The 27,240-nt window shown below is 39.8% G+C and overlaps 2 protein-coding genes across 2 annotated transcripts; both read right to left on the bottom strand.

Annotated features, from left to right (window-relative positions):
• Positions 1–14: 14 nt before the first annotated feature.
• dgkaa (diacylglycerol kinase, alpha a) lies at positions 15–20,735 on the bottom strand. Its single transcript, XM_030733329.1, has 24 exons — positions 20,597–20,735; positions 13,018–13,121; positions 12,634–12,710; positions 11,328–11,457; positions 11,053–11,127; positions 10,923–10,972; positions 10,759–10,833; positions 10,341–10,457; positions 8,630–8,747; positions 8,379–8,467; positions 8,148–8,264; positions 7,804–7,902; positions 7,464–7,550; positions 7,259–7,332; positions 7,100–7,174; positions 6,872–6,957; positions 6,696–6,785; positions 6,365–6,525; positions 6,209–6,273; positions 5,741–5,831; positions 5,430–5,616; positions 1,319–1,436; positions 1,063–1,123; positions 15–930 (listed from the first exon to the last, which is right to left on the bottom strand). The coding sequence occupies exons 2-24, from the start codon at positions 13,091–13,093 to the stop codon at positions 856–858; spliced, it is 2,193 nt and encodes a 730-aa protein (XP_030589189.1). The 5' UTR covers positions 13,094–13,121; positions 20,597–20,735; the 3' UTR covers positions 15–855.
• Positions 20,736–22,256: 1,521 nt separating this feature from the next.
• rnf41 (ring finger protein 41) lies at positions 22,257–27,240 on the bottom strand. The gene is made up of 7 exons (XM_030733552.1): positions 27,116–27,240; positions 26,178–26,277; positions 24,898–25,007; positions 24,530–24,801; positions 24,211–24,346; positions 23,819–23,922; positions 22,257–23,732 (listed from the first exon to the last, which is right to left on the bottom strand). Exons 3-7 carry the CDS (start codon positions 24,985–24,987, stop codon positions 23,378–23,380), a joined length of 957 nt encoding a protein of 318 aa, XP_030589412.1. The 5' UTR covers positions 24,988–25,007; positions 26,178–26,277; positions 27,116–27,240; the 3' UTR covers positions 22,257–23,377.

Raw genomic sequence — 27,240 nt, 5'->3', positions numbered from 1 at the left:
GTTGAAACAAAAACTGAAGTCCAGCTGATTTATTCAAATTGTTACACAGTTACTTATTACATTAACATCCTCCTGATATAATGAATAGATATGATTTATAAAGCATTTAAATAAAAATAAAAAAAAACGTTTAAACTGATCTTAACCAATAGGTTCAAATCGAACTCAACACAAATTACTAATTACAAGATAAAGTCAACATATCTCAGTTTTATGCCCAGACACACACACTCACACACACACACACACATAACACACACTCACAGGAACAGCAGGCAGTGGCTCAACATGCAGCCCCTTTACTGTTTCCCAAAATACTTTCAAGTATCTTTAAACACACTCTGAAATGTAGTCTTTTCTTTACTTCACTCTTGGTTCCAAATACACTCGAACATACTTCTGACTTTCTTTAAAACAACAAAACATCAATACTAAATGGTCTATGCTCAAAGTGCATGCCTGTAAGTTCTTCTACCTAAGCCATAATAAAGAGAACAGATAGTAAAGGCACATTGAGCTGAATAATCTACTTATTTTTTGCATCATATCCAGCATACTGTAAGTTCCTACAAAGCAGCACTTCCACTTAGCACTGACACATCGAGAGTGTTGAGTATTGATAAAAACACTGAGACAATTTGGTCATTTTGCCACAATGCAAACATTTCACACGTTTGTATTTGTATCATGCCATGCTTAGTTTATGTCTTACAGTGATGCAGAACCTCTGAAATACTTATTCTAACTTTGACTATTACAATGCAGTTTTTCTACAGCATACACATTCAAACTGATTTTATATTACAAAGAAAAAGAGTCTATATACAGCAAGCACATGCATGTAGTCAGTCTGTTTCATTTGAAAAAACCAGATGGTTTGGATGGAGGAGCCATTAACATCATAGCTTGATTCTTGTGTGTGATGTGAATCTGAAAAGAAAATATAAAATTAAAAAAAAAAACATATTAAATCAAACAAGTTATGAATGTTATTTCTAACAGGAAAATCAGCTTTAATATTAAAGCAGCCCCTGTGTTTCTGTGTGTGTGTGCAGTGTTTACCGTGCAGGGAGGCTGCATCCATGGCTCTCCATCTATCTGCATTGGTAATGCTTTCTTTGTCCTATGTAAAGAGAGGGATAAACAGAATGCATCAGGACAGTCATGTGCCATTAAACATTTAAATGTATATTCTTATGTAAATAAGCTAACAATGATCCCTAACTATAGTTAACTACAGGCCACTGTTGAGGCTGAAAGCCCAGCCTTGTCATGTCTGCACATGTCTGTGTGCCCCCCCCCGCCGTCCACCCCTCACCTGATGGTGATCTGAGAGGTTTTCGCGAGCCGCACCGCACTCTTGAGGCCAGTGTAAATCTGTCCCATCTCCATGGCTCCTTCAAGGCCGACCACCTCTAATCGCCGATCACTGAGGTCTGACAAGAAAGCACAGACATATCAAACCCAGAGAAGAAGACAACGATGGATCTGGATCAAATCCAGATGCCAGTTAACATATTTAATCTGCATCAGAGTGGACACCAGTAACCGCAGTGGTTCGAGGCACATTGGTGTGTATGCAATCATTACAATCGTGCAACTGCATACAACTGCAGTTTACATGCACTTTCTCTGTGGAGAATTAGGGGGGAAACTGATCAGAGGAGCAAACCACAACTAACCACCAGTGTGGACAATCTAAACAAAGAGAGGGGTTAAAAGTGACCAGACAGTTTTGCAACTCTGGTTTCTTCTGCAAGATTTCAGCTGAACCGGAGATGTCAACAGCTTTCAGCTTGTATGTGTCATCTTTTGGGAGAAGTTGGCTAATGCTGACATGGTGCCATTCAAGCACTTAAAGAGGTGTTTGGAAACTAAACATGCCTTCGGAGAAAAATTAGGCCCACTTCAAATGAGTGCTGGACCTGAACCAGAAGCACCAAAACTGTTTGTTGTATTGCATGAAGTCCTCGGATAAGATGGTGGAAGAGCATTACGGTACAATCAAAAAAAAAGAACTGAAAACATGGAAGATGACACAGAAACATTTTTTATAAATATGAATACAGGTGCCTTGAAATTTTGGCGTGTCCTTTGGTGTGGCTTCAGAATAAAAAGTAAAAAAAAAAAAAACAAATGTTACACTGTGAATAAACTGAGTACATTATGTATAAACAACACCAGATACATTTATGTGTGCACTAAAACCATAAACTGAAGTGTTAATATTTTAGAATGAACATGATAAATGTTTAGTTTTCAGTGTTTTCTGTTAAAAAAAATAAATAAATAAATAAAATTAAAAACAATGAAAAACTGACTGTACACAATCTGCTCAGGCAAATAAAAGGTGAAACTAGACCAAAGAGTGCAGCTAGCTTTAGATATTTCTCTCATAGTTTCAAAATCAGACGTAAAAGCAGAGTTACTGGATTGACATTTATCATTTGGTTTGAATCACGACTCCAAATGATGAGTCATTGTCTGCTGAATATATAAATAGGCAACTGTTTGCTAAAAAACATAGAAAGAACCTATTACAGTGGATTTATGCTTCTGCCTTAAATCTATGCTGTAGGTAACCACAACCTGACGCAGACCTCCCAAGAAATGTAACTACGCTGGAATGCTGGCAACAGCAACACACACTTGCGTAGGTCGTGTAGATTCAACAGTGAAGTCAAAATTATGTTTCATTCTTTTTTTTTTTCCTATTTTCTAACATATATAAAAACTGTTACAATTGTCAAAGGAAAGTCTAAACTGTCTGTTTACGAGGGGCAGCCAATCACAAGAAAGCTGCCTTAAACGGACACTCACCTTCAAAGGGAGAGGAGGGGCTGCACCAAATAAATAAGATAAATAGAGATTATTTTCAACTGAGTAGAGGTCTAACAGAAGGCAAGGAATGCTACAGATGACCTTAGCATCGTGGTCACAGCTTTCTGCTGCCCTCAAGTGGCTGGAAAAATCAGTGACTACATTCAAAGCTAAATCAAGCTTCATCACGGGTGCCAGTTTCACTGGATATTCATTATAATTTGTGTAGATTAGAAATGGAAGGAATTTATTGTACCAACCCCCATGTCTGCTATAAATGTGAGAGTAATTTTATATATTTTGAGCATATACCTCCAGAATGGATGAAAAGACTACTTAATGAACATACTGCTGGTGCTAGTAGGAATTGGTTATTACAGGAGAGCCCGGTGTTGAATACATGGATGGAAATCACAATGGGCATTTAACAAAATGGAGAAGACAACAGCATTTCTCAATTATAAATCTAAGCAATATTGAGAAATATTAGTCGATATTTTAACGTACTGTAGGCCTAAATTTATTTTTACAAATCTGTAATTAATTTATGATTAGAAGATCACTCCCTACTTGTTCAAAGTGGTTGTTTTTTTCTTATCTCTTTTTCACATATATATCTGCAATATGTTGTATATGTAGTCTTGCATATTAATAATAATATATATTTTTTAAATATTAATTTGTACAGATTAAACTCTTTACCCTGCATATATTGACAGTTACATGAACAATTGCCTATTTATACATAAGTTACATAAAGTGCTGTGAAAAAGTATTTGCTTCCTTCCTGATTTCTTAGTTTTTTGCAGAACAATTACATGTTTTAGATCATCAACTAATAAAGACAAAAAGATAACCTGACTAAATGCAAAATGTAGTTTTTAAATGATGATTTCATTTATTAAGGAAAAAAAAAGCTATCCAAACTGACCTGCCCCTGTGTGAAAAAGTAATTGCCCCCTAAACCTAATAACTGGTTGCGCCACCCTTGGCAGCAAAAACTGCAATCAAGCATTTGCAATAACTACTAATGAGTCTTTCTCATCAAAGCGCAGGAATTTTGGCCCACTCTTCAGAATGGTTTTAATTCAGCCACAGCCTGTTTGAACTCATGCCAGACCATCTCAATCTAATTTAAGTCCAGACTTTGACTAAGCCACTCCAAAACATTTATTTATTTATTTATTTATTAGGCATTTAGAGGTGGACGTGCTGGTGTGATTTGGATCACTGTCCTGCTCCATAACCCGCTTGAATCATGAACTCTGACCTTAAATGAGGCGAGTGAGGCCTGCAGTTCTTTAGATGTTGTTCTAGGCTCTTTTGTGACCTTTTGGGTGAGTAGTTGATGCGTTCGTGGAGTCATTTTGTAGGCTGGGCACTTCTGGGAAGGTTCCCCACTGTTTCAAGTTTTTTCCATTTGAGGATAACAGCTCTCACTGTCATTCACTTGAGTCTCAAAGCCTTAGAAATGGCTCTGCAACCCTTTCCAGACTGATAGATATCAGAGGCTTTGTTTTGTCATCTGTTGCTGAGTTTCTTTAGATCGTGGCATGATGTGTTTATTTTTTGAGATCTTTTAGCCTGCTTCACTTTGTCAGACAGCTTCTGATTCAACAGGTCTGGCAATAAGCAGGCCTGGGTGTTGCTGGTGAAACTGAATTCAGCTTTCAAAAACTGTGGTTAATCCATGATTCAACAAGGGGGGCAATTACTTTTTTTCACAAAGAGCCAGGTAGGTTTGGGTAGCTTTTTTCCACTTAATAATGTCATGATCCTCGCTGTGTTTGTTACTCATTTTGGAGGTTTCCTTCCTCCTGCTCCAGGGCATGGGCTTGGCTGTTTATCTCCTCCCTTCTGGGTGGAGCCTGGGTTCCCGCTCTGCAGTCAGGCAGAGCGGGAACTCAGTCACCTCCAATAGCAGGACAGGACTAGCTCAAGCTGCCAATCTTTGCCAGAGTGTCTGCTACTCCTTGTGGTAAATTGCTCACCTGTTGTGTATTATTATTATTTTGAGTTTCCCTTCATGCTGACCTGTGTATTTCTCTGTGTCTGAGGTCTTCCATACACCAGCTTCACTTACGTGTTGCCACTGTTCTGGTCCTTGAATCTGACTTGTGTACATAATGAAGACTTTGTAAATAATTGCGCTGCCTTTTAATATGTCTGAGTCCAACACGCTGTTCTTGACAAATAAATGAAATGATCCTTTTAAAACGTGCATTTCATATTTACTTGGGTTTTCTTTGTCAAATATAAAAAACATTTAAGTGTGACAAATAAGAAAAATATTAAAAAAATCATGACACTGTATTTGAAGTTTACCTCCACTGGTTTTAAGTGAGTTTAAGCCCAGTATTTATATTACGTTTAGCTCTGTTTTACTTTGCAATATTTTTAAGTAATAGTTTTGACAATGTGGTACATACACAGCATAACAAACACACCCACAGAAGGGTGTCAGCCTAAATGTGTTTCTGCATTTGGTTTGGTTTAGGTAAGCTACATACTTGCTGCTAAATTATATTTTCATGAATTAATTTAGTCTCACTGTGTTGGGCTCTCAGGACCACTGCTGCTAGATCAGAAATCTTAATGTCACCAAATACCTTGGGAAGTTATTTTCAGGATTTCTGGATTGATGATCACTGCCGGCTCTTCCTGGCTCGCCAGTCCCTTAGTGTCCACTTTTTTGGTCTCACCCCATAGGTTGGAGCCACCATGCATGCTGGGAATGTTTAGGATCGCAACCCCCTCAAGAGACAGGCCACTGAGATCCAGGGGAGTCCCACAACACTGGAGACGGTACAGCACACCCACAACGTTAGAGTGGAAAAACTGTGCTGCCTCTGACTGCAATTTTGTATTTGAAGCTACTTTTTTCAAAGACAAACTGCAAGCTCATGTGCTCCGCTCTCACCTCAATTGTTAAGTTTTCGCGCAGTTTCTTGCAGGAAGCAGAGATGGTTTCTGAAGTGGCAAATTCAAAATACCACAGCTTGTTCTTCATTCTGCCGTTAAAAAACCAAACAAACAAAAAAAAAAAAAACTTTAAGTGATACCTCACTTTCACAGAACAGTTTCTCCTTTAAGCACGCACAGCGCTTTAGAAAGAGTAGGAGTCAAACTGCAACACTTGCTGCCACAGACATCTGCTGTCACCTCAAGCATTCGTGTCTTTTAGTTTAAAAAAAAAAAAAAAGCAGCGAATGCAAACAGGAAACATTAAAGCGAAGCTGAGAACAGAAAATCCACTGTCTTTTAGCTCTACTGTGTTGTTAAACTGTGTATCTGTTGAAGGTACTGATTTCCAAAAACTGTTGTATTACTATAAGTGGGATACACTCTTTGCTTTGTTTCAAACACATATTCAAACAAATATGCAAACCTGCTGTTGAATTTCTGCGGATGTTTCTCCCTCATTGTGTGAAACCGGTGGGCAATGGAGGCATCCTGCAATCACAACACAATACAATGATTATCCAACCCACTAAACTGAAAACAAAACACTTACACTTGTGTTACGCATTGATGAGAAACTCACAACTCCAATAGAGAAGTAGTTGTTGATTATTTCATATGGCACAGGGTCACCCATCTCCTGATTCTCATCGGTGATAACCTGCACACTCCAGCGGTCCATCAGCACCTGGGAGCTCCCCTCAATGTCTCTAAGAATACGAGTCAGATCTTCGCCATCATAGCCTTAAAAAATGAAGAGAAGAAAAAAGTAATTTGGAGAACCTGCTGAAGAACAGGGCAAACAATGTCTGAAAGCATGCGCAGACAGTGTTGCTGCAGCATGCAAATAGTGATGCCCATTCATTTTACTATTTGAAGAATTGAAAGGAACACTTCAGCTCCTCATTTCTCACCTCCTCCCCAACGCAGGCATCGTGCAAGGTCATTTCCTGTGCCAAGAGGAAGCACAGCAACAGGTGGCTGTACAAGAAGATTGGCTTTGTCTGATCGCAAGAAAAAAAAGGAAGGAAAACGTGTTTCATAACCAGTGTTGCATGAGAATTTGTGACATTAAGGCCAGCAACCTCACCTATTGCATCAAGAATCCAGCCAACTGTGCCGTCTCCACCACACACCAGGATCCTGTAGTCCTGCAAATTTCTGAAGAAACTCAAACTGAAATGAAAGATTTTTTTTTTGGGGGGGGGGGGGAGAAAACTGTAACAGGAAGTCATGGAAAGAAAGAAAGAAACAGTCTAATATCCAAGTCAATATGAACAAACAGTCGCCTGTTGTTCACATCGACTGTTGCACTCACCCTGGTCCAGGGCCACCATTTGAAAGATTGTATACTTGTCGTGGATTCAGTAAATACAAAAATTTACGCAGGACTCTGAAACAAATAAAACCAAGTTAAACAATGTTCACGGATTTGAAAACTCTTTTTCCAACAAAACATTCTTTTTTTTGAGCTCACCTTTCTCCCTGCTTACCGCCACTTTTAGGGTTGACAAACACTAGAAGAGGATGGGTGTTCGGCACAGGGCAGATCTGACAAATACATGTTACAGGTATTATACTGATGGAATATAAAAAGCAAACCTCATACTAATAGCGTGGGGTACATTTCGGGGCTCTCATTATTCAGCTTTAATAAAAGCTTTTGCTTGCATGAATAATACCTGAAGCACTTGTCCATCAGGAGTGGTATTGAGCTCGCTGTCATCTCGTGACCCCGAGCAGCAATTTTTTACACTATTTGGTCTCTCCTTTAGGGAGAAAAATAAAGGTAGAGAGTAAATAAATCGTTAAAAATATCATATTTTTCTTGCCTTTAGAGGACAGGATAAAAAATATCTACACAATGTACCTGATAAAATGCCACACAGGTGAGAATGATTTACCAATGGAAAAAAAACAGCCCCTGGCTGATGTTATGTTTTGCGTTGGTGGGACAGGCACTGTTTGTGTACCGTTTGAGCTGTACATGTGCCCAAGATATGCCTGAGGATAATTCTGTACCTTTATAACAGGATATATGGCCCATGGAGGAAGAATATGGTCTCTGAGCGGCCCACACGTACACTCTGTTGACTCTTGGAGCGCACATTCATCATGAAGCTGAATAACACAATAACACAAAGAAACAGTGTAGCTGTAGAGCATCCAATTTTAAAACACAGTATAGAAAGAAGAAAACATTTGAATAGTTGTGTGCATTTGGATTTGATCCAAATGCACACAACTATTCCAGAATGTCTGGTAGTCAAAATCTATGCAATTCAATCAAATCTCCTCCATGATTAGAAAGTAATTTACTAAAATTTATTCCTAACAATGAGTCACGTACTGAGATGGTCCCTCACCATCGTGTGACACCACACACAGTGTTTGCCTGTTAGGCATTGTAAGCTCATCTTCTTCTGGCATCTGTCACACTTCCTAGAGTCGCAGTTCCCACTCACCCAGTCGTGTGCTGGAACCTGAGAAGTTAGATGGATGTTAAATTGTCCATGTAAGAGCTCTCAGACATAGCATGAAATCCAATTTAGACTGTGCATGTCACTGCAAGGGTTGTCATGGAGACATCAGCATACCCCTATTTCTTTCTTTAACTTCACATACGTCCTGGTGCAAGGGGCCGGGTTCTTGTTAGCACAGCGACCGTGGACTGTGTATTTGCAGCCTGCGCAAAAGGACACATAAGCCAGTTGTCATATGTAAAGCAGGTAGATGAGCAAATTATTTCATTAATCCAAAAACGCTCATGCAATCTTCAAATTTGACACCACAGTTTGTAATAAATGTCAATGCCTTGCGCCCTCTTCTGGTGAGTGCTTGTACTCACAGGTGCAGCGCAGTCCTTGCTTCCTCAAACCCAGCAGCATGCCCTGACACACGTTGCAGTAAGCAGGTTTGTTGAAACTTTTCATCCTCCAGAGGTGCTGCCCATCCTTCTGTGTCATCTGTTTGTTGAAACGGTGGTGAGTGATGTCAGTTCAAGAAAGGAAAGAAGGAAATGGTTTACGGTTTTGTGCAAACACACTTGGTTTTTGAATAGAAAAAAAAATTGTAAGAAAAGAAGCTTTTATCTCTTTCCCTTCTTAGATTCTGGATCCACTACAATGCATGCATTTCATTTTTTGCACCACTCATGACTTACTTAATGAGATGGCTCATTATGTAGTATACGGTGACTCTATATATCATGACATACTTCATGGATATTCAAATCAAAACTGTCTATAATCTCTCTTAACAGAAGATTATAAAATTGCTTTCAATCTGTTTACAGAGTGGTCAGCACTCATCCAGATTAGACACTGAAGCATTTTTTTTTTTTTATGACAGGATATATCACCCTTTCACTTGCTGCAAGAGGCTCAGTAGACAGCCTGAGAATCAGCATACAGGAACTGTGAAGGGGCTGAATTCGTGCACCCCAAGCTTCAAATGTCCACTGGTGGCTAGAAATAGCGGGAGGGGAAGTCCCTGGCATTGTTGCACAGGCAAAACCCAGCGACACAATCTAGTTCGTGGGTTTAGAGCACCGCAGAGAGTCGAAAAAAAGACCATAAGTGGGTTTTACATTCCTGGCAACACATTAAACACCCACAACACAAAGTGGAGCTGTGTCCTTTGTATCATACAACCATGTTAATGTATGGGGCCAGTGATAAACAGATCAGTTTTAAATGGCTAAAATGAAAATATGAAGTCTCAGTAGAGGGTTCTGTTGAGCTCGTGCTAACGCGAGACAGTGAATACTAACCTCAGATTAATACACTACAATTGGTTAATGCAAATATTATGTGACTCCTGCCGAGTTAAATACTTATAATAATCATATACTAGACATTTATACAAAATGTACAGAGGCTAAAGGAAAACTGCTTCACTCTGTTTGGCAGTGCAGGAGGATTAAAACATTTTAGGAAAATGCCAGAGTCACATAAGAAGAGTCTCTCAAACGAAATTCCACTAGATGCAAAACAATTTCTAATTGGTTTGTATCCACAGCAATAAAATCACAATAATAACAAACAAACATTCTTAAGCCTCGGCTTTTAAGCGCCAAAATGCTAACAGTGTTGCTTTGAGTGGAGGGGTGTGGGCATATAAAAAATTTTCTTAAAGTACATGGATTAGCACATACCAACAACAAAGAGAAGCCTTTTTTTTTTTGTTTTTTAAATGTGTTTCCTTTTAATCTTTCTTCCTTTAATACTCAACATAAATCCATTGTTATTCCTTTAGTTGACTATACACAGCATTAGGACTAAGACTGCTATATTACTCAAGCATTCATATTGTGCAGAGTAAACGGAAAACACAAAGGCATTCTGATGGTGCAGAGTGTGCACTGGAGGGAATGAGATTACCACACCCTGTAACAGTGAGTTGGCAAAAAGGGCTTTAGGGAAAAGGAGAAAGAGGTGAAGGACAGAGGAGAGGCATGCAAGGCCAGGAGTTTTACAAGAGTAGTCACCACTTTGTGAGACACCTGCTGTAAAAATTAAATATATTTGAGCTTGGCGTGTAACTTAATGAAAAAGCACCTTCAGACCCAGCAAGACCAGCAAGGGAACGTTGTTCATGCCTCCTTCTACCCACTCTTCCAGAGACACCGTGCCGCTGCTGTCAGCATCAATTGCTGTCATCATGTCCTTCAGAACCTGATGAAATCACATTTACTTTTTATTATCCAATCAGCACACACATTTCTATCACTTTAAAAGGGCCATATGGTTTCTGAAACAAGCTGACCTGAGGATTCTGTGAAATTTTCTATGCAGAGAAGCTTATCATTTTATGAACCCCTAGCAAATAAATAACAAGAAGTGCCATATAGTGTACGTGACACTGTTATAAGGATATCTTGTGCAAATAAATATATCCGTCTTTGCATACATTTATTAAAATATAAAATGCAGTGCATACAGGACATTTACATTGCATTTACATTCTGGGACTTACCGGCTTGAGCTCTGACACATCCCAGTCGAGATATTCTGCAGCATGCATCATCTGAGCAATAATCCGATCCACTTCCTGTTCAAAATGTAACAGACCTGCTTTAGCATTGTGGGTTTTATGAAAATGCTTTAAATATACTTTAAAAGATTTTCTCAGCAACTTACAGAGCTGTCCAGGACTCCATTGCCATCTCTGTCATAAAGCTTGAAAGCAACTAAAGAAAGAATGGAAATGAAAGTGAGACTGCTGGATGAGTCATTACTATTTTGGGCAGAAAAGAAACAAAAAACTCACACTCCAGTTTGTCCCTAGGCTGGCCATCTTCAAGTAGAGAGAAGTAACACGAGACATCTTTAAGGAAGACCTCCTCTGCAAGAGAGATTGAGGAGAGGGGGGGGGGCTGTGAATTCTCTGGTTACCATATCTACACAAACCATGTACCATGCAGGGATGCTGTGATAAATGAATGCATGCCAAACAGGCCACGGCGTAAGGTGATAAGGGTCTGCTGAAAAGTAGCGTGAAGGCGGTGTGCTGTTTGTATATACAGCGTGTATGTATAATCTCACTGGTACTGTCTTCTCGGCCGGGTTCAGAGTTTTGAAAGGAGCGGAAGAGCCTCTGGCAGAGATCCACAGGGAAGTCCTCCGCTTCTAAATATGTCTTCAGGAACAGACGGAAGCCTTCTTCATTGATGCACTGGGAGAAAAAAAAAAAAAACATGAATGGGAGAAGCATGTTTTGTTTACAGTGTTTTAGTGAAATGTCAGATGAATGGGTTGAGGCTTATATGTATGTGATATGCTTGTTACTTCCTAAAAATAACAAAAGACAACAGTCACAACTATTATTGTGATCTAAGCTTATATCTTACAAGTGTTGTTTTATTAGAGAAATACTGTTATCTTAAGCTCAAATAAGGGTTGACAGGAAAGCCCAAGAAGCTACTCGGATAGATTTGCTCAATTATTTACAAGAAAAATAAAATGTCTCCAAAACAAAGTGTCTGCAGGCTGTCGTGTGACAATGGCATAAAACAAAAAAACAAAACAAAAAACAAGCCCCTGCTTCAAGATTTCAGTCCATCTAGCTGGCATGGCATCTGTTTTTCTCACATGATAATATAGCTGCAGGACTAACAATCTGTAGTCCCCTGATAATGGTGAACTACAAACCCATTTCTTGTTGATATGCCATTTCCCTACTTTTTTTTTACCCCGCAGGGCTGCCCAAGTAATAAATAATATCAATGAAAGGCAGCCAGTACACTAAAATTACAACAAGTAATTGTACTGTTGTAGCTGGACGAGTATTTTGACAGCAATTAACTTGTACTTTATGGATGTATTTGTGTTCCCACCCATTATAAAAAAAACAACATTTCATTTGAATTTTTAAATTAAACTCAAAGTAGCAAAAAAAATTTCACTGATATAAGAAATGATTAATAAATGATTACATTTGGTGTCTTCACAAATTAGTTGTCAGTGACAACCATTGATTTGAGTAATCCTTTTTTTTTTCAATCACATCTGAGCTTACACTGCATGAGGGAAGCCAGCACACTGTTTAACAAGGCCTTGCTGCGTGGGCAAATCTAAGGAGGTAATTTACATTTGCAGGCTCGCTTGAATACGCTGACGATATTTCTCACGGACAGCTTAGTCAGCCTGATCGATACTGTAGGTTGGAATCGAATTCATCAGCGTAGGATAACTAATAACTGCCAAATATACATAAATCTCATTCTCATTTTACTGCGAACACTGAGACCTATTATTCTGTTTGGTTTGGAGCCTTTTAGCTGGCATCTCCGTGACTTAGATTTGGAGGGGTGGATTCGACTGTGAACAGCAGGACACACTGTCCCCTCACCTCTCCATGCCTGTGCCGGGCCAGTCTGCCATTTGCGTTGAATTCCCTCAGCACATCTTTCACCTTCAAGTTGTTGTCTGGAAGCAAAGACACACAGGTCACACAGTACGGTACTTCTGTTCAACTCTGCAGTGTGTAAACATTTTTAATCCGCACTTCCCAAATGCCATCTGTGTATACGATTACAAAATATAGGTTTATCTAGAGTACAACAAAAATATATGCATGCCCAATTTGCAGAAAAAGAGAATGTGGTAGACTGCTACCTCTTTTAGATATGAGAAACCATGAGCAAGTGTAAATGAGTGTGTGTGGGTGGAAGTGGAAGTGGAGGGGGGGGTGCTAAGCGCTGAGAAAGCTGCCCGCCCGCCTGTCTGTACTCACATTCAATGTACTGTTGTAGCTGGATAAAGTCGACAGGGTTCAGTTCCTTCACCTCTGGGTTTGTGGGGGAGGACATGGTGCCTGCTTCTGCACAAACTGCCTGCCTGTGAGCAAGCGAGAGAAACAGTGAGATGTAGACGAGAGAAAAGAGAAGGTGGGTTGCACACTAGCCTGCCTCTTTGTAAAACATAAAAGCATGGCTGCAAGCAAAAGATAGCATCTTCCATCTCGCTCTGTAAAAATCCACGATTAAAGACAGGGAGGATCACTCTTAACATCCAAACTCTCTTTGAAGCAGAAGCAAGAATGCACTGAACTGTGCAGGCATTAAAATGTCTTTAATCAGAAAACAACTCCAACAGGGCATTATTAAATATTGTCACTGTGTTCCAGGTGCGTATACCCATAGGCTTTCCTCAACATGTGTGATAACATTTTTCCTTTTATAATGCTTTAAAATGCAGCTTCACTGCCAAACACAACAAACTTTAAGCATTTGTTTTAGATCCCTCACCATCACAATATGTGACTAGCCAATGGAAACTGGGCCAAAAGCCTTTCAAAAATAATTTCAGGCTAAATCTTCCCATGATACCTTGTGTCTAGGGATTATTTGCACCCAAAATCTTTTTCCATGTACTCACCGACCCACATTAGCTTTGCGAAGTGCCAGCTACAGAGAGTGTTTTGGCTAGGTTCAGAACAAGAACATGCAATGGTGCGGTAAAATGCAAAGACAAACAATAAAATCTTGTGGAGAGGTTGCAGAAACCAAACTGGTTCATCAAGGGGCCTCCCCATTAAACAAAAGGAAGAGACTTAAATGTCACACAAGGTTAAAAGTGAGCATGAAATTTGACTCTGACACAGAAAAGGAGCCTGTAAGCGCAATAAAAACTGGCCTAGTGCATTGTTCAGAAGCTGGAAGCATGAAGTGCGAATGAAGATTTGGTAGGTTGCATCCTGTTAAAACATGATGGAATGTGATTTCAATAATGACAGGAAAACATGCAGCTCATTATTAATTAAAGAAAGAGGAGAAACTAGTTAATGGAATGGAGCAAAAGGGCATCCTGACATCCTGTTTCATGTTTTTTTTTAGATCTGTGTCGATAAAAAACGGTTCCACGAGAAACGCGCAGATAAAAACAACAGATCATTACTAGAATAACTAACATACTTATGATCAGTGCTTTACAATTAGGTCAGCCAGGAAATCTCTCCATCAGGTCTGTTGTAACTGGCGCCAAGAGATAGCACAGATGCTTTTTTTTGATTCACTGATGAATTCTTTCACTTTAAAACAACACTGTGTAATATCTTCTCCCATTTAGAAATAAAATGTTGAATTAATAAAAAATAACTCTTGCTGTCTTAAATAAATGAGGGGCTCTGTAGCTACAGTGACAGATATTGCTGTAAAACTGACAAAGACTTTATGGCTCCTCTGCACTTGTCACGAATTCTCTTTCTTTTGCATAATGTTTTCTCATCTATTATTATCCCCTCATAACTTCTTGTGCTAAATTTACTTAGCTTTTTCTCAAAAGAATCACTGCAGCACTGTTTCCTGGTTCACCCCATGAATACTTCACAATACGGCAGAATATTTTTTGCATTTGTCACTCTTTGTTTCTTGAAATTTGTGCAATAACTCAGAGCAAGCCACATTTGGTTTTGTCTAAATTATATTAGCATGATGAGGTAATGTGGTGAACACTTTTTGTAAATCAATCTGCACTTCTCCTGCATTCTCATGCAGCAGTAATGGGTACTTAGACCATTAAATACAGTTTATATTGCACTCTCTTTGAGTACATTATAAGAAAGTTTGAATAGTTTGGTGACTGGTTTTATTACTGTTTGGAAATGGAAACTGAAGTTCATGATAAGGCTTCAAATGCAAATAGCAAAAAAAAAAATAAAAAATATATATATACCGTATTTTTCGGACTATAAGCCGCTACTTTTTTCCCACGTTTTGAACCATGCGGCTTATAGCCCGGTGCGGCGTTTCTGTGGATTTTTCTTTAACCACCAGGGGGCTCTTTAGCAGGATATGAATCATGGGACGTCAAAGTTGGAAATCAAAGAAGAAAGCGCCAACAAGTGCTAGCAGCAGGCACAAAAGAGATTTTTTTCAAACTCCCTCATCATGGAAACCACAAAAAGAACTTCCTATGATGCCGCTTTTAAGTTGAGGGCTATCGACCTGGCACTACAGGAGGGAAATAGAGCCGCTGCACGTAAGCTCGGCGTGAACGAATCAATGGTGAATTGACTTGTTATAACTCAAATTTGGGGTTGTCTGTCCCCCTCTGCTGAGTGCCGAGTAATTGTGGAAAACCGAGAGCGGCGGAGATACCAGCGGCTTATAGCCCGGTGCGGCTTATATATGTACGTTTCCAGTTTTTTCCAAAAAATTTGTAGGTGCGGCTTATAGTATGGTGCGCTCTATAGTCCGGAAAATACGGTATATATTAAGAATGCTGTAAATCTGACATCGTGTTTGATATGAACACAAAATAAACGTGACTAAAAGACTTTATGGTGGTTTTTCTGTCCAGGCTGATGTACTGTAAATTCAATTCAATTCAACTTTATTTATATAGCGCCAAATCACAACAAACAGTCGCCTCAAGGCGCTTTGTATTGCGGGTAAAGACCCTACAATAATACAGAGAAAACCCAACAGTCAAAAACGACCCCCTATGAGCAGCACTTGGCGACAGTGGAAAGGAAAAACTCCCTTTTAACAGGAAGAAACCTCCAGCAGAACCAGGCTCAGGGAGGGGCAGTCATCTGCCGCGACCGGCTGGGCTGAGGGGAGAGAAAAGACATGCTGTGGAAGAGAGCCAGAGATTAATAACAATTAATGATTAAATGCAGAGTGGAGTATAAACAAAGTAAACAAGGTGAATGAAAAGAAACAGTCTAAATGAAAAGAAACAGTCTAAATGAAAAGAAACAGTCTAGCCGTTCACGACTGTCCACAGGTGTTATCACACATTAAAGTGCAGCCCGTTTGGGTATCAGTGATGGCTGCCTGCTCTGAACAGAAAATTTGAGTACTTAAAGAACATACTGAGAAAAATGAAATGAAATAATCTCAAATAACACCCACTCTCTTTAGATCCATTTGCTCTCTTTGGACTCTGAAAGGTTCAGGCTGTCCTCACTTAATTCCCTCCAAAGGTCAGAGCCGTTGCCTAGCACTTTGTTTATGCAGTCGATCAGGTGGGCCAGGTCTTTATCGAAGGCAAAGTGACACATGAAGGAGTCATGAGAAGCCATCTGCTACTGATCACCAGATTACAGCCTAAACCTGTTTATTCTATAAATGTTCTCATGACTCCATCTCTTCAAACACTGCCCTATAAATATGCTAAAAATAGGCTTCTGAGTTTATCTGCAGACAAAAAGACACCTCATTTTAGATAACTTCTAGGTGCTGCTTTTCCTTTCTTCTCCATGATGTCACGAACAGCATCGTGTCTATTTTGCCTCCTTCCCAGAGCATCAACATCATCATCATCATTATTGCCTGGTTCAACTAGATCTTGAGCCTGTCTGAGTAATCTGATTCCTCACTTCCTGATTAGATAATGATTTGCATTCATGATGCAGAGTGGGAATCGGGACCAGTCGGGACAGGAAGAAGCATTCCATGTACTCAGAGGAGAGATGAAGAGCGTAATGCACACTGAGCCAGTTATCTACACTCACAAGCATGAGATGGATTTCTTTGAAAAATTATGGCACTGACTAAATGAGCAGGCATAAATATTTTAGGAGGTTTCACGAAGGTCTGAAGCTTACTAAGGCCTCATACAGACCATGTGACTAAGTCAGGTCAATAAGGTCACATTGACAAAGTTAAATGGTACATGCTTTATTAGGGAGCTGTTTATGTTCATTTACAGAAACATTTATCTGGTAGGGTTTGTGTTGTGTTGACACGAGAAAGATTTAAATCTGGGCTGAAAAGAGTCCAATCATTCCATGTGCGTTTACTTCGTTTTGCTCGACTGACAGTACGAGGGGTAACTGTTTAAACAAAATGTCGTTCCATATTATCAGCACAGAATAAATCACCCAACATATTCTGAGAAGACATGCACAGAAGAGCTACTGCATCAGTAGTGGTTTTTCAAATAGCACTGAAGAACAATTTAAATGTTAAAGTGGTTAGCAATGGCTCATGACACCGACTTCCCAAATAAACCTCTGAAAAGAAAAAAAAAAAACAAAAAAAACCACCTGCCTCGAGCCTGACACACGCTTTTACTTCTGACCACTTAGCTGAAAAAAGATGCCAAAGCAACTGCTTTCACCACACAGTAAAAAAAAAAGAAAAAGAAATGGAGGGTTAGAGTGGAAGGTTCAGTTTGCACTTTCCTTAACAGATGGCAAGGGTTTAATTATGAACTCTTAAAGTCTTGATGTAAAACTGTCAACAACCCTAAAACCACCATGTTTACAATAGTCACTTCAAGGTATACTTGGGGATGACCTTTTTCCACGCAGGCTAATGTTTGTGCAAGCTGTCATAACGCCCACACCTTGTGTCAAGGAAATCTGCTGTTTTGCAACACTTGCAGGGTATAAGTCACAGACTCCGTCATTCTGCGGTTGGAAAACACTGCGTAGGTTCTTTGAAGAGAGAGAAGTCTACATGTAACGTTGGGCATTTGTTTTTCTCTTGAATCTACAACGAGTCTGTTCACTGAACTGTGTGCTGATTGCATCGGGTTAACAGAAGGGGAAAGACAGACATGCTTGGTTGCTATGGAAAGTGTTTCCCTACATCAGCTGCTCTCCGTTACAGTGCTGCCATGGGTGACTAACATGTAGGAGGATCCAGAGGCAGAAAGGGAGGTGTCCATCAAAGGGAAGGGGAGCCCGGTCATAGCTGTGGGTCTTCCCCCTTCAGCAGACACCATAGCTCTTGCTTGGCCTTCAAAACCCGGAGGCACGCTCTAAAATGCATTCTACATGCACATGCTAGTGTGACTCATTGTACGAACGGGGGATACTCCCTTACTATAAATGGACTGCTTTCTTAAGGGGTCATTTTGCAGGTTAAGCCTTAAGTTACAAACCACTAGTGGAGGAAAAAGTGGCACTTCTCTCTTTTTGTTTTTGTTTTTTTTATTTCAGCCTCATTTGGCTGTGTCACTATTAACTGACAAATGTTTTAAGAGCCCTATTTACATAATCGATTTAATCAATTAAATGATATCACTCAGGGTCCTGGATTCGTGCATTTTTTAAATTAAAGATGGCGTGCAAAAAAAGCAGGGCCAAAATAACTCCGGAGTCAGAGTTGGGCATGCTCCGTTAAACAGGGCTTCCCCTTGTCTACCACTGTTTGTGATATTTGAAGAATGCAAGTTGCAGGCTCCAGTTAGGAGGAAAACTGGAGAATCTGAATATAATGAACTTGGCTTGCAAATCAAGACCAAAAAAAAAAAGAAAGAAAGAAAAACAACAAAAGCTATTCACCCCAGCATGAATCACAGATTTCTTGGAAATGTAGGCAAGGCTTTGCATGCTCACAAGCTTCAAAGTAATGACAGACCATCACTCTGAGTTCAGACTTGAATGTGACTTATATAATACTTTTTGGTTTTTTGTGGAGGCAGCCTCGTAGAAAACACCATGCTGCCTTTTGGAAAAAAAAAAAAAAAAAAAAAAACCTCAAACCTGCCCAGACTAGTAAGAGCACATGCTGTCATACAACAGCCACATTGCTTTTATGGTGTGAGTGTTTGCACTTATCAGGGAGTCTCATCTAGTTCACCCACAGATCTCTCCACAACTAAAATTGAAACAAACGTCACATTTCTTTTAAATGAATTCAAGTAATCCAGCAGTATTTTCACCAATTATATCAGTAATTTAGTGCTGTGAGGCCATCTGAAAGAGCTAAAATATAAAGATTTTGTTTGCTCATTCGGGGCTTCCTGCACAGTAATCATTAGGAATGTAATAAAACTATTTCTCTAGCCAGTTTTGTTGGTTGAGGCTTTATTGACTCCTGCATAATACCTAATTTTGTTCAGGAATGGTCAGACACAACATGAAAACACTTAGTTTTGTGTCAAACAAGGTAGCAACGACTCACTGTTTTTAATGCATATAGCCTGATCATGCTTACATATGCCCCCCCCCCCCCCCCCCCCCCCCCCCCCCCCCCCGCCCCAAAAAAAGATCCATTATGATTCAGAGGGGGAAAAAATGTAGTTTGAGAGATTTTCTTTTGTTGAATGGGTCAGTGTTACAGATGATGTGATAATAAATTACTAACATATGAGACTGAATGCCAAATTCAGGTACTGGTTTATTTTAGCCTGGTGTGCAGATACAGTATAATAAAGGAAGTGGAGCCCAAAATAAGAAACAATGACTGTAATAAGGGAAGTAAAATAATTTGTAAACCAAAAGCTCTGGCAACATTTCTCATATCCTGCCATATAGCAACATTAAACGTGTGCAAATGAAACCAAAAGTCACAAAATGGGCTATTTTTTTTTTAACCTCATTTACATCCTCTGACCTGTGATGTAAACATGAAGAATGGCACAATTGACCTGACTACATTATTGACTGTCTGTTCCTAAAAACCCTTTTGCAACCACAAACAAATGAGGACGTCAGCGCCTCTTCAGCTTTAAAAATAACCTCATAATATGACAAAAGCAAAACAGCTCTGTGAATTAGTATCACCTGGGTGTATAAAGCGTTCGTAAAAGTGGGCTTTCAGGCAAACACAAGCCTGACACGAACCTGATATCTGGACAATCCTGTATGATCAGATTTTCTAGTTAACATGGTGACTGATGGTCACATTCACTCTTGCTGTGAAATGCCAGTGAAAGTGGAGCTTTGAGTAAACAATGTAATAGTGCTGTCCACCTACTTCACACCAAGAGGGATTTTGCTTTCCCGGCTGTGACACAAACTCATTGAAAACCCCCTTTGGGATGTTTTTATATTCTTTTTTCCCCAATGGTGTAGCGCCATACCCTGCAACACACAGTTACCCCCATGGTGGTTACTCAGATAAGATCCAGACAGGTGGGGTAATAACATAATAACCTGTTTGCTCAGTATGCTGGTGACATGTTATGGCAAGTAAAACATGAAGTCCTTTACACCAAAGTATCTTCTGATATTCGTAAGCGACACTCTTACCAGTTCCTACTCTGACAGATGAAAAAGGCTGGCACGGATCAGAAATCCACTGGCAAAGGGAACTGAAATTAGGAGAAATTTTCAAAAGCACTGTGCATTGAAATATAATAGGGCTCTCCTGCTGGCTGCAGATCTGCACGGTGAATTACTCTGTTATTAGCAGCGCTCTTTAAAAAAAAAAGCACTAAGCTGAAAGCAATCAATATCCACATGCATCTCCTCGGGGTTTTTTTTTAATTCAACTCTTAATAGCAGCGCAAAAACAACACGCTCGCCATGTAACTGGCGCTCATCTGCAGCTGAGAGACGTTCAGGGCTTCGCTGAAACTTCAATCAAAACGAACGGTGCAGTTTTTGGGGTTTTTTTTTTTTAGTCAGTTACCTTTCTGTCGCCACTCCGTTGCTTGTCCTTATAGAAACCGTCTCGATGCGGCGCAGCAGCCGGTCAGAAGAAAAAAAAAAATCCTGCACTCAGACGCGAAGCAAAGTGGCTGCTAACTTTAAATGGAGGCAGCGCGGTCTGCGGAGTGGAAGCGCTGAACTACTGTGAGCGGAGAGGATCCCTCCCGTCAAGCACCGCCTCGGCTGATCTGCGCCCTCCTTTGGTAGCCAATACACACCCGTTATTCCGTCCATCTGCAAAGTTATAAAGTAATGCTCGTTTAAATTATGCAGCTGTAAAAGTGCAGTTATCATTCTGCAGCCTTACAGGAAGTGTACACTAAAAGCTGCACTGTAATGCTTTCAATAACCTATGTTGTCTGTAAGGAGTCTTTTTGAAGTTTTCATAATGCTGCCAGCTAACTTATTCACAACAATAACTGTCTGTAGATACAGTCGATTAATACCAATATATAACCCTTTACAGTATTAAGGAAAAATCTACTATAGGCCTAACAAAGATAACAAGTGTTACAGTACTTAGAGTACTGTAACACTTATTAATGTTATTAGGATACATGACCCTCCATCTCCTTGGTGTTGCTATAATTTGTTTATAGTTTAGTGACCAAAAGCAATTAAAGGTAATAGTACATAAGTGGCTATAAACCTTATAGAGCTCAGGCTGTTATCTGAGGTGTGTCTTTCTTGACTAGTGAGTAAACAGTGTACTACCGTAAATACTGTGTCCAGCCGTGTACTCACGCTTTAAGCAAACACTGCGGACTGATTATTGAGGACGAGATTTACCTTAACTACAACCAATTAGAAACGAGTATTTTGTGATTGAAAACTGAAGTCTTTTTTTTCTCTTTTTAAACCTCATTACATTTGCATACCTGCAGCAACGGGTAAATTACAAATGAAAAATTTTAACTAACAAATATATATGTTATGTTTCATTGGCTGATCACCTTACAGAGTTCCCTAACACACACACATATGTTTACAGTGCAATGTTCCCACATTTGCTTAAATGATGTGAATACTGTCTCTGGCGCTGCGGGAAGCCAAGTTCTGACTGCCTATTTAAATTATGCCTCTTGTGGAAAGGTTTAGATAATTTATTACGTGTTTAAACATATTTCGAGGGGTATGCAATATTCTGGTCAGAGCGGTACTGCAGCACACCAGGCATCAACCAGCCACATAACATAATTATATGTGTGGACCATAATAAGAACCAGAGTATTTGGTAAAGCACGATTTCACATTCCACTGAGCACAATGGTGAGGGATTAGGATGCACAATGAGGACGAGGCTGGCAGGAGAGGATAACAGACATGGGAAAACATGTGGGTGTCTGGGTTAGAAAACCAGTGAGTCAGGTCAGAATAGTCAGACTTTTCCCTGTCTGAGTTTTGTGGTTAAACTTTGTTTTCATAAACTGGGTCAGCACCACCTCATATTCCACGTCTCCTCCTCAACATAAGGCTGCACCATTTCAATCTTTGTATAAAACAGAGAGCTGATATGACTTATGAAGTACAGTTCCCAGCAGATCTCTGACGACATGGTGTGGTAAAATAAGGAACTGCGTTTTTTCCTAATTAGGAAGCCAAAAATAAACTCAGGCTTTTCCCAATGACGACAATCCATCCAGCTTTTACAATTTATTACTTTGTCTGTACAACATGGTACATAACAGACACAAAACAAAAACAATAACAAGGAAAATAGTAAAGGGAATCATCCACTTGTGTGGGCTTCTATAACGACACCTTTCTTGCTCATCTTACTACAGCAATAAGTGACTAATGGTAAAGCATTTCTCCTCTCAAAAGCCTTAAAAGTGACTTTACAAATAATTGTACAATCTCAATGCGTGTGTGTGTTTTATTGGCATTTCAGTGACAATATGTTATCTAACTGTGAATAATGAGAAGATCAATGTCTATAGTTCAATCATCAGAAATGAGCCACGGTGATTTTTTTTTCAAAGCTCATTATACATAGTTATATCCTAAATTTTAAAACTTCCACTGGACCCAACATACAGACTATATGTACAACTGAGGCAACAAACAAAACACAAAAATCAATTTCTTTCTGCAATGAACTTCAAATGCACCGATAAAGGCAGAGCTCCAAACATCACATGGTAACATCTTCAAGCATGTTGGTGTGAAAGGCAACACAATAAATAAAACAAATGGCACAGAAGGTCTGAACAATCTAAACTGAGAAGCACAATGTCTTGGGAAATATTCACAGGAAACTAAAAACTAAAGCAAACACGTCCCTGCAAGACGGTAAGACAGGCTGACTAAACAGAACTGAGATGAACAAAAACAGAAAATCACAATCTAATTACAGTGAGGAGTATAACATTTATAATTCAATATAGTATTTCTATTTACAAGCATTTATACAACAGAGCACATTAAATTGGGGTTTGGGCTTATTACTCTATCAGGACACGGAGCAGTACAATCAGATCATATAATGCACTAAATATAAACCTTGTAAACATCACATCTCACCTTTTATCTTAGATATCAGTCAGTTTAAGTTTATATTTTCCAGGTTCAATAAGCATTTGTCCTTACTTTAAGGCATAGGTATCAAGCTTAGGAGTAAGCCTAAGATTTTACTTTAAATAAGCCAGATTTATTCAAAAAGGTTTCACTCCAAAGAGGAAACTCCTATTCATCACAGCAAACCCACCCCCCAAGCAAAACGCCCTTACACGTCTCTGGGTCAGCTCAGCTAGCTGCACAGTTATAAGATCTCCTCGACTCCGTGCGCAAAGATCATAACCAGGCCGGGCTCCAGGATCATATCCTCCCCCATATGCTGATTCTCACAGGCCATCACCACCACTGCCTGCTTGCCAGGAATACGCTTGGCAACGTAGTTCTCATAGTAGCGTCTGTTCATCTGCCGCGTCTCGAGAGTGGCCAGTCCTTGCGGCCAATTACGCTCGTGGGCGTTCTCGATCAGGTCGTTTACAATCGAGAGAGGACAGCCGCTGTCGATGAGCGAGCGTTTGATGACTGCCTGGAGGACCGCATCGGGAGTAGAGATCATGCCACCCCAGCGTGTCACTCTAGCAGGCTGCATGGAGTTTACCCACCTGAAGATAATAAAAACCAAAAGAAAAGTAAGAACTGAACTGATTTCAGATCATATTTTGGGAGAAGAAAAGAAAGTTTCGCTTACTCAAGTATCTCATTGTACTCGATGCTCTCCTCGAGGTTTTGCAGGTTCGGGTTTGCACTGCGAATTGCTCTCATGTAGGCTTTTAGCAGCTGAATGTCTCGTTTCTGGAAAGGAAGAGCTATACAGTGAGAGAAAGACCTCACAAAATCTCAAGTAGGGAATCTGTAACCGTCCGTTTAAAAAGCTCAAATAGTGCAGTAACAGTGAAGACATTTAACAGTACTACTCTTAAACATGTTAACTGTAGAATCAAGCACACATACAGACATGCATCAGTGTCCTATACCACAAAGACACGGCAAGAAAACATCATACAGACAGCTGTTGACATTTTATCAAGAATAGACCTGATATTTTGACATTAATAAAATGTGTTGGCAAAATAATCTTACTTGTTCCCCCAACTGGTGTTTATGTTCTGCTACAGTTTTTTCCAGCTCTGAAATTTTAGTTTGCTGCTGCTGGACGACGCTCCGCAAGTGTTTAATACAGTTATGGTTGGGCAGTTCATCTTTGGGCATTTCAAGCCTGCAAGTGTGGCAGAGACAGAATATTAAAGAAGAAAATTGTAATTTAATTCTATGAAGTCAAATAGAAAAGTCAAATTTTTATAACAATTTAAAGTAACATCACTATGGCTGCATTTGCTTTTTCTATACTTGTCTCTTGAGGCTTGTAAGGCTATGGATTTATTCTATGGAATCCACTTACCCACATCCCTCCTCACAGTTGACAGGCCTTTTGGGGTTGTGCTCACAGTCCTTGAGATGTGACTGCAGCTGGTCCAACCGCAGTGTGGCTGTGCAGCCAAAGCTTGCATTGTCACAGCTGATCTGAAGTTTTGACAGCATGTTGCGCATGATGCGGGGCACAGGACGGAGGTGTGCCAGCGTCACTACTGTGCGGTCAACAGGACAAATCTGCTGCTGGGCGAACCACTGTGTTATACAGGCATTGCAGAAGGCATGTTCACAGTGTGGAGCCTGAGATGGAAATGCAAAGATAACACATAAGACAAATTTAATTTCAGCAATACCGAAAGAATTAAAAGGTGGGACATCTTTTGATCAGAGACTTGCCTGCACTGGTTCTTCTAGCACTCCACTACATATTGGACACAACAGGTCTTCATCCACCTCCCCTTGAAACCTCGTAACGTCGTACCCCATGGTACATTACCCACAACCTCCTGAACAACACACAATCAAGCAAATTAGGTTTTCAGGTGCATTTACTTCTCAAATATATCACTGTAAACAGATTACACAAATCTATGCAAAGATTTTAAGGACTTTTAATTCTTATGCATCAGGGTATCCATCAGATGGTACTCACCAAGCCTCGAGGAGCGTACCACAGAGCAAGACTAATAGTTTAAGCTTGACATACTTTGCTAACCTAAGAGTTGTCAGTGTCACAAAGGTGGCTCTTGGTTTTTTTTTTTTTGCCTCACCACCTTATGCTGAACTAATAACCTGGTTATGTTCAGATTTTTGGTTTAAACTTGTCAGTGACTACTAAACTTTAACCGATTCTTTTAAGGACAGTATGCTGTAAGTGCAGTATAGATTGTTTATATGCACTACCAGCCATACCTTACTAATACCACCAAATGAAGCCATTACAGCATCACAAACTGTGTGTCACATTTTCACAGGAATTTACACGTATTCAGCTGGTGATGCAGTGCACAGATCTGGCAGCAGATTAAGCTGCTAAGTCTGTTTCACACTGCCAGAAATACAGCAAACAGAACCAGGTTAGAAATTAATCAGTCAATTTGTAAGATGTTTATCACACATAAATATGAGTATATTCAATTAATTTAATTCACTTCACTTTGATCTGGTGACAAACTATAGTGATTTCCACATACAGTTTCAGAGCTCATAATGCTCATAAGCTGTAATGTTAGAAATAACAGTTGCCTTCTACCATTATATTTCTTTGTGTTCTTTGTAGGTCGCTGTTGCTGGATTGGGCAATTTTGTGCATCAAATGACCCTTTTTATGTGAATGCTAAAGTTAATAACCACCACCAGGATATTCATTATCACTGAATTGAGTTTTGGGCTTTGTCAAGCCAGCTAATGCAAAGAAAGCCTGGCTATGTCTTGCTTCATAGTGCAAACCCCTCTCCTCAACATCATCAAGTCCTTCAGTCCTTCACAGACATGGTAACTACCTGCCGAGTACTATAATTGTAGAGCTAACTTCTGATTTCATCTTTTTTTTCCCCTCTTTCACCTTTTGAAGCTGAATGATATAAATAATCTTTTTGTGGTACTTATTTTTGAAAGCTTCCTTGCTTTACTTCTATTATTACTGAAACTGCATAGTTCAAACACTTTAAGCCTACCTCACGCACAAAAGGCCTCAAATGCTTCCATTCAGGTCTTGATGTATTGCTGATATGTCACATCTGGCAGAAATGACCTCTCTGCTGAAAGAGACACTCCCTGCAAAAAAATATATATATATAATATCCACAGTGATTGTTAGATTTTAGAAGAAGAAGAAGAAACAGCCTTTATTGTCCCACAGAGGGGAAATTTGGGTTGATTGATTACAGTTTTCCCATGTAATAAAACCCAATAAAGATACAGTTTATCTGGAGATACATTTAAAAAGACGTGAACACAGTGATTTTCATGTTTTCTTGCAATAATCTATACTCTTTATCAAGCAGTACTCTACACCTTTTTCATCTTTATGGAAAAAGTTTCTCCTGTAATCAAAAAAATTAAAGCCACAATGACTCAAGACACTGAGTACACAACTCTAAATCGATGCCCTTGACCTAAGGTTTCGTAGATCTAACCCCACAGTCACCTACAACATCTAACGAGAACATCCTGTCATTCCAGCCGACTGGTTGATGACCTAATTTGACTGAAAGCGGCACATGTTGGCGATTTACAGACCCCCTTTTCACCCAACGCTCTCAGCATGCCCTGCAAAAATTAGCAGTGCTAACATTAGCTATGTGGAAGACAATTCGTTAACAGTACTGCACTTGACCGCAATCATTTGGGGTTTATAAGCAAATAAACGGGTGTCATCGCAAAACATCACCGCAATGTTTGGATATGAGCACAGCTGTCTAGTCACGAATTATATGAAGCTAACGCTATTCAATTAGCCAGCCCTTTTTAGCAATTACGGTACCGTTGGTTCCTCTGGAAATTAGCTATGAGCTAACCAGACAGAGCTCAGTCTAGACGTATTACACCGAGAAATGTCCGCTTACATTCACACACATTAGAAGAAAACATCATAACTGACAGATATACTTACTTAGGCATGTATTGAACCAGACCTTTACGACGAATTCTGTGGATTTTCGGACGTCCAAGTGTAGCTAGAAGCTTGGTAGCCACGTCCTGTGCTACATCCTACACTTCAGCGTCGTCGAGACGTCA

The sequence above is a fragment of the Archocentrus centrarchus genome, chromosome 7 (assembly GCF_007364275.1).
Source record: "Archocentrus centrarchus isolate MPI-CPG fArcCen1 chromosome 7, fArcCen1, whole genome shotgun sequence".
NCBI lineage: Eukaryota > Metazoa > Chordata > Actinopteri > Cichliformes > Cichlidae > Archocentrus > Archocentrus centrarchus.
The sequence above is the reverse complement of the archived record's forward strand: the minus strand, read 5'-3'. Positions and strand labels throughout refer to the sequence as shown.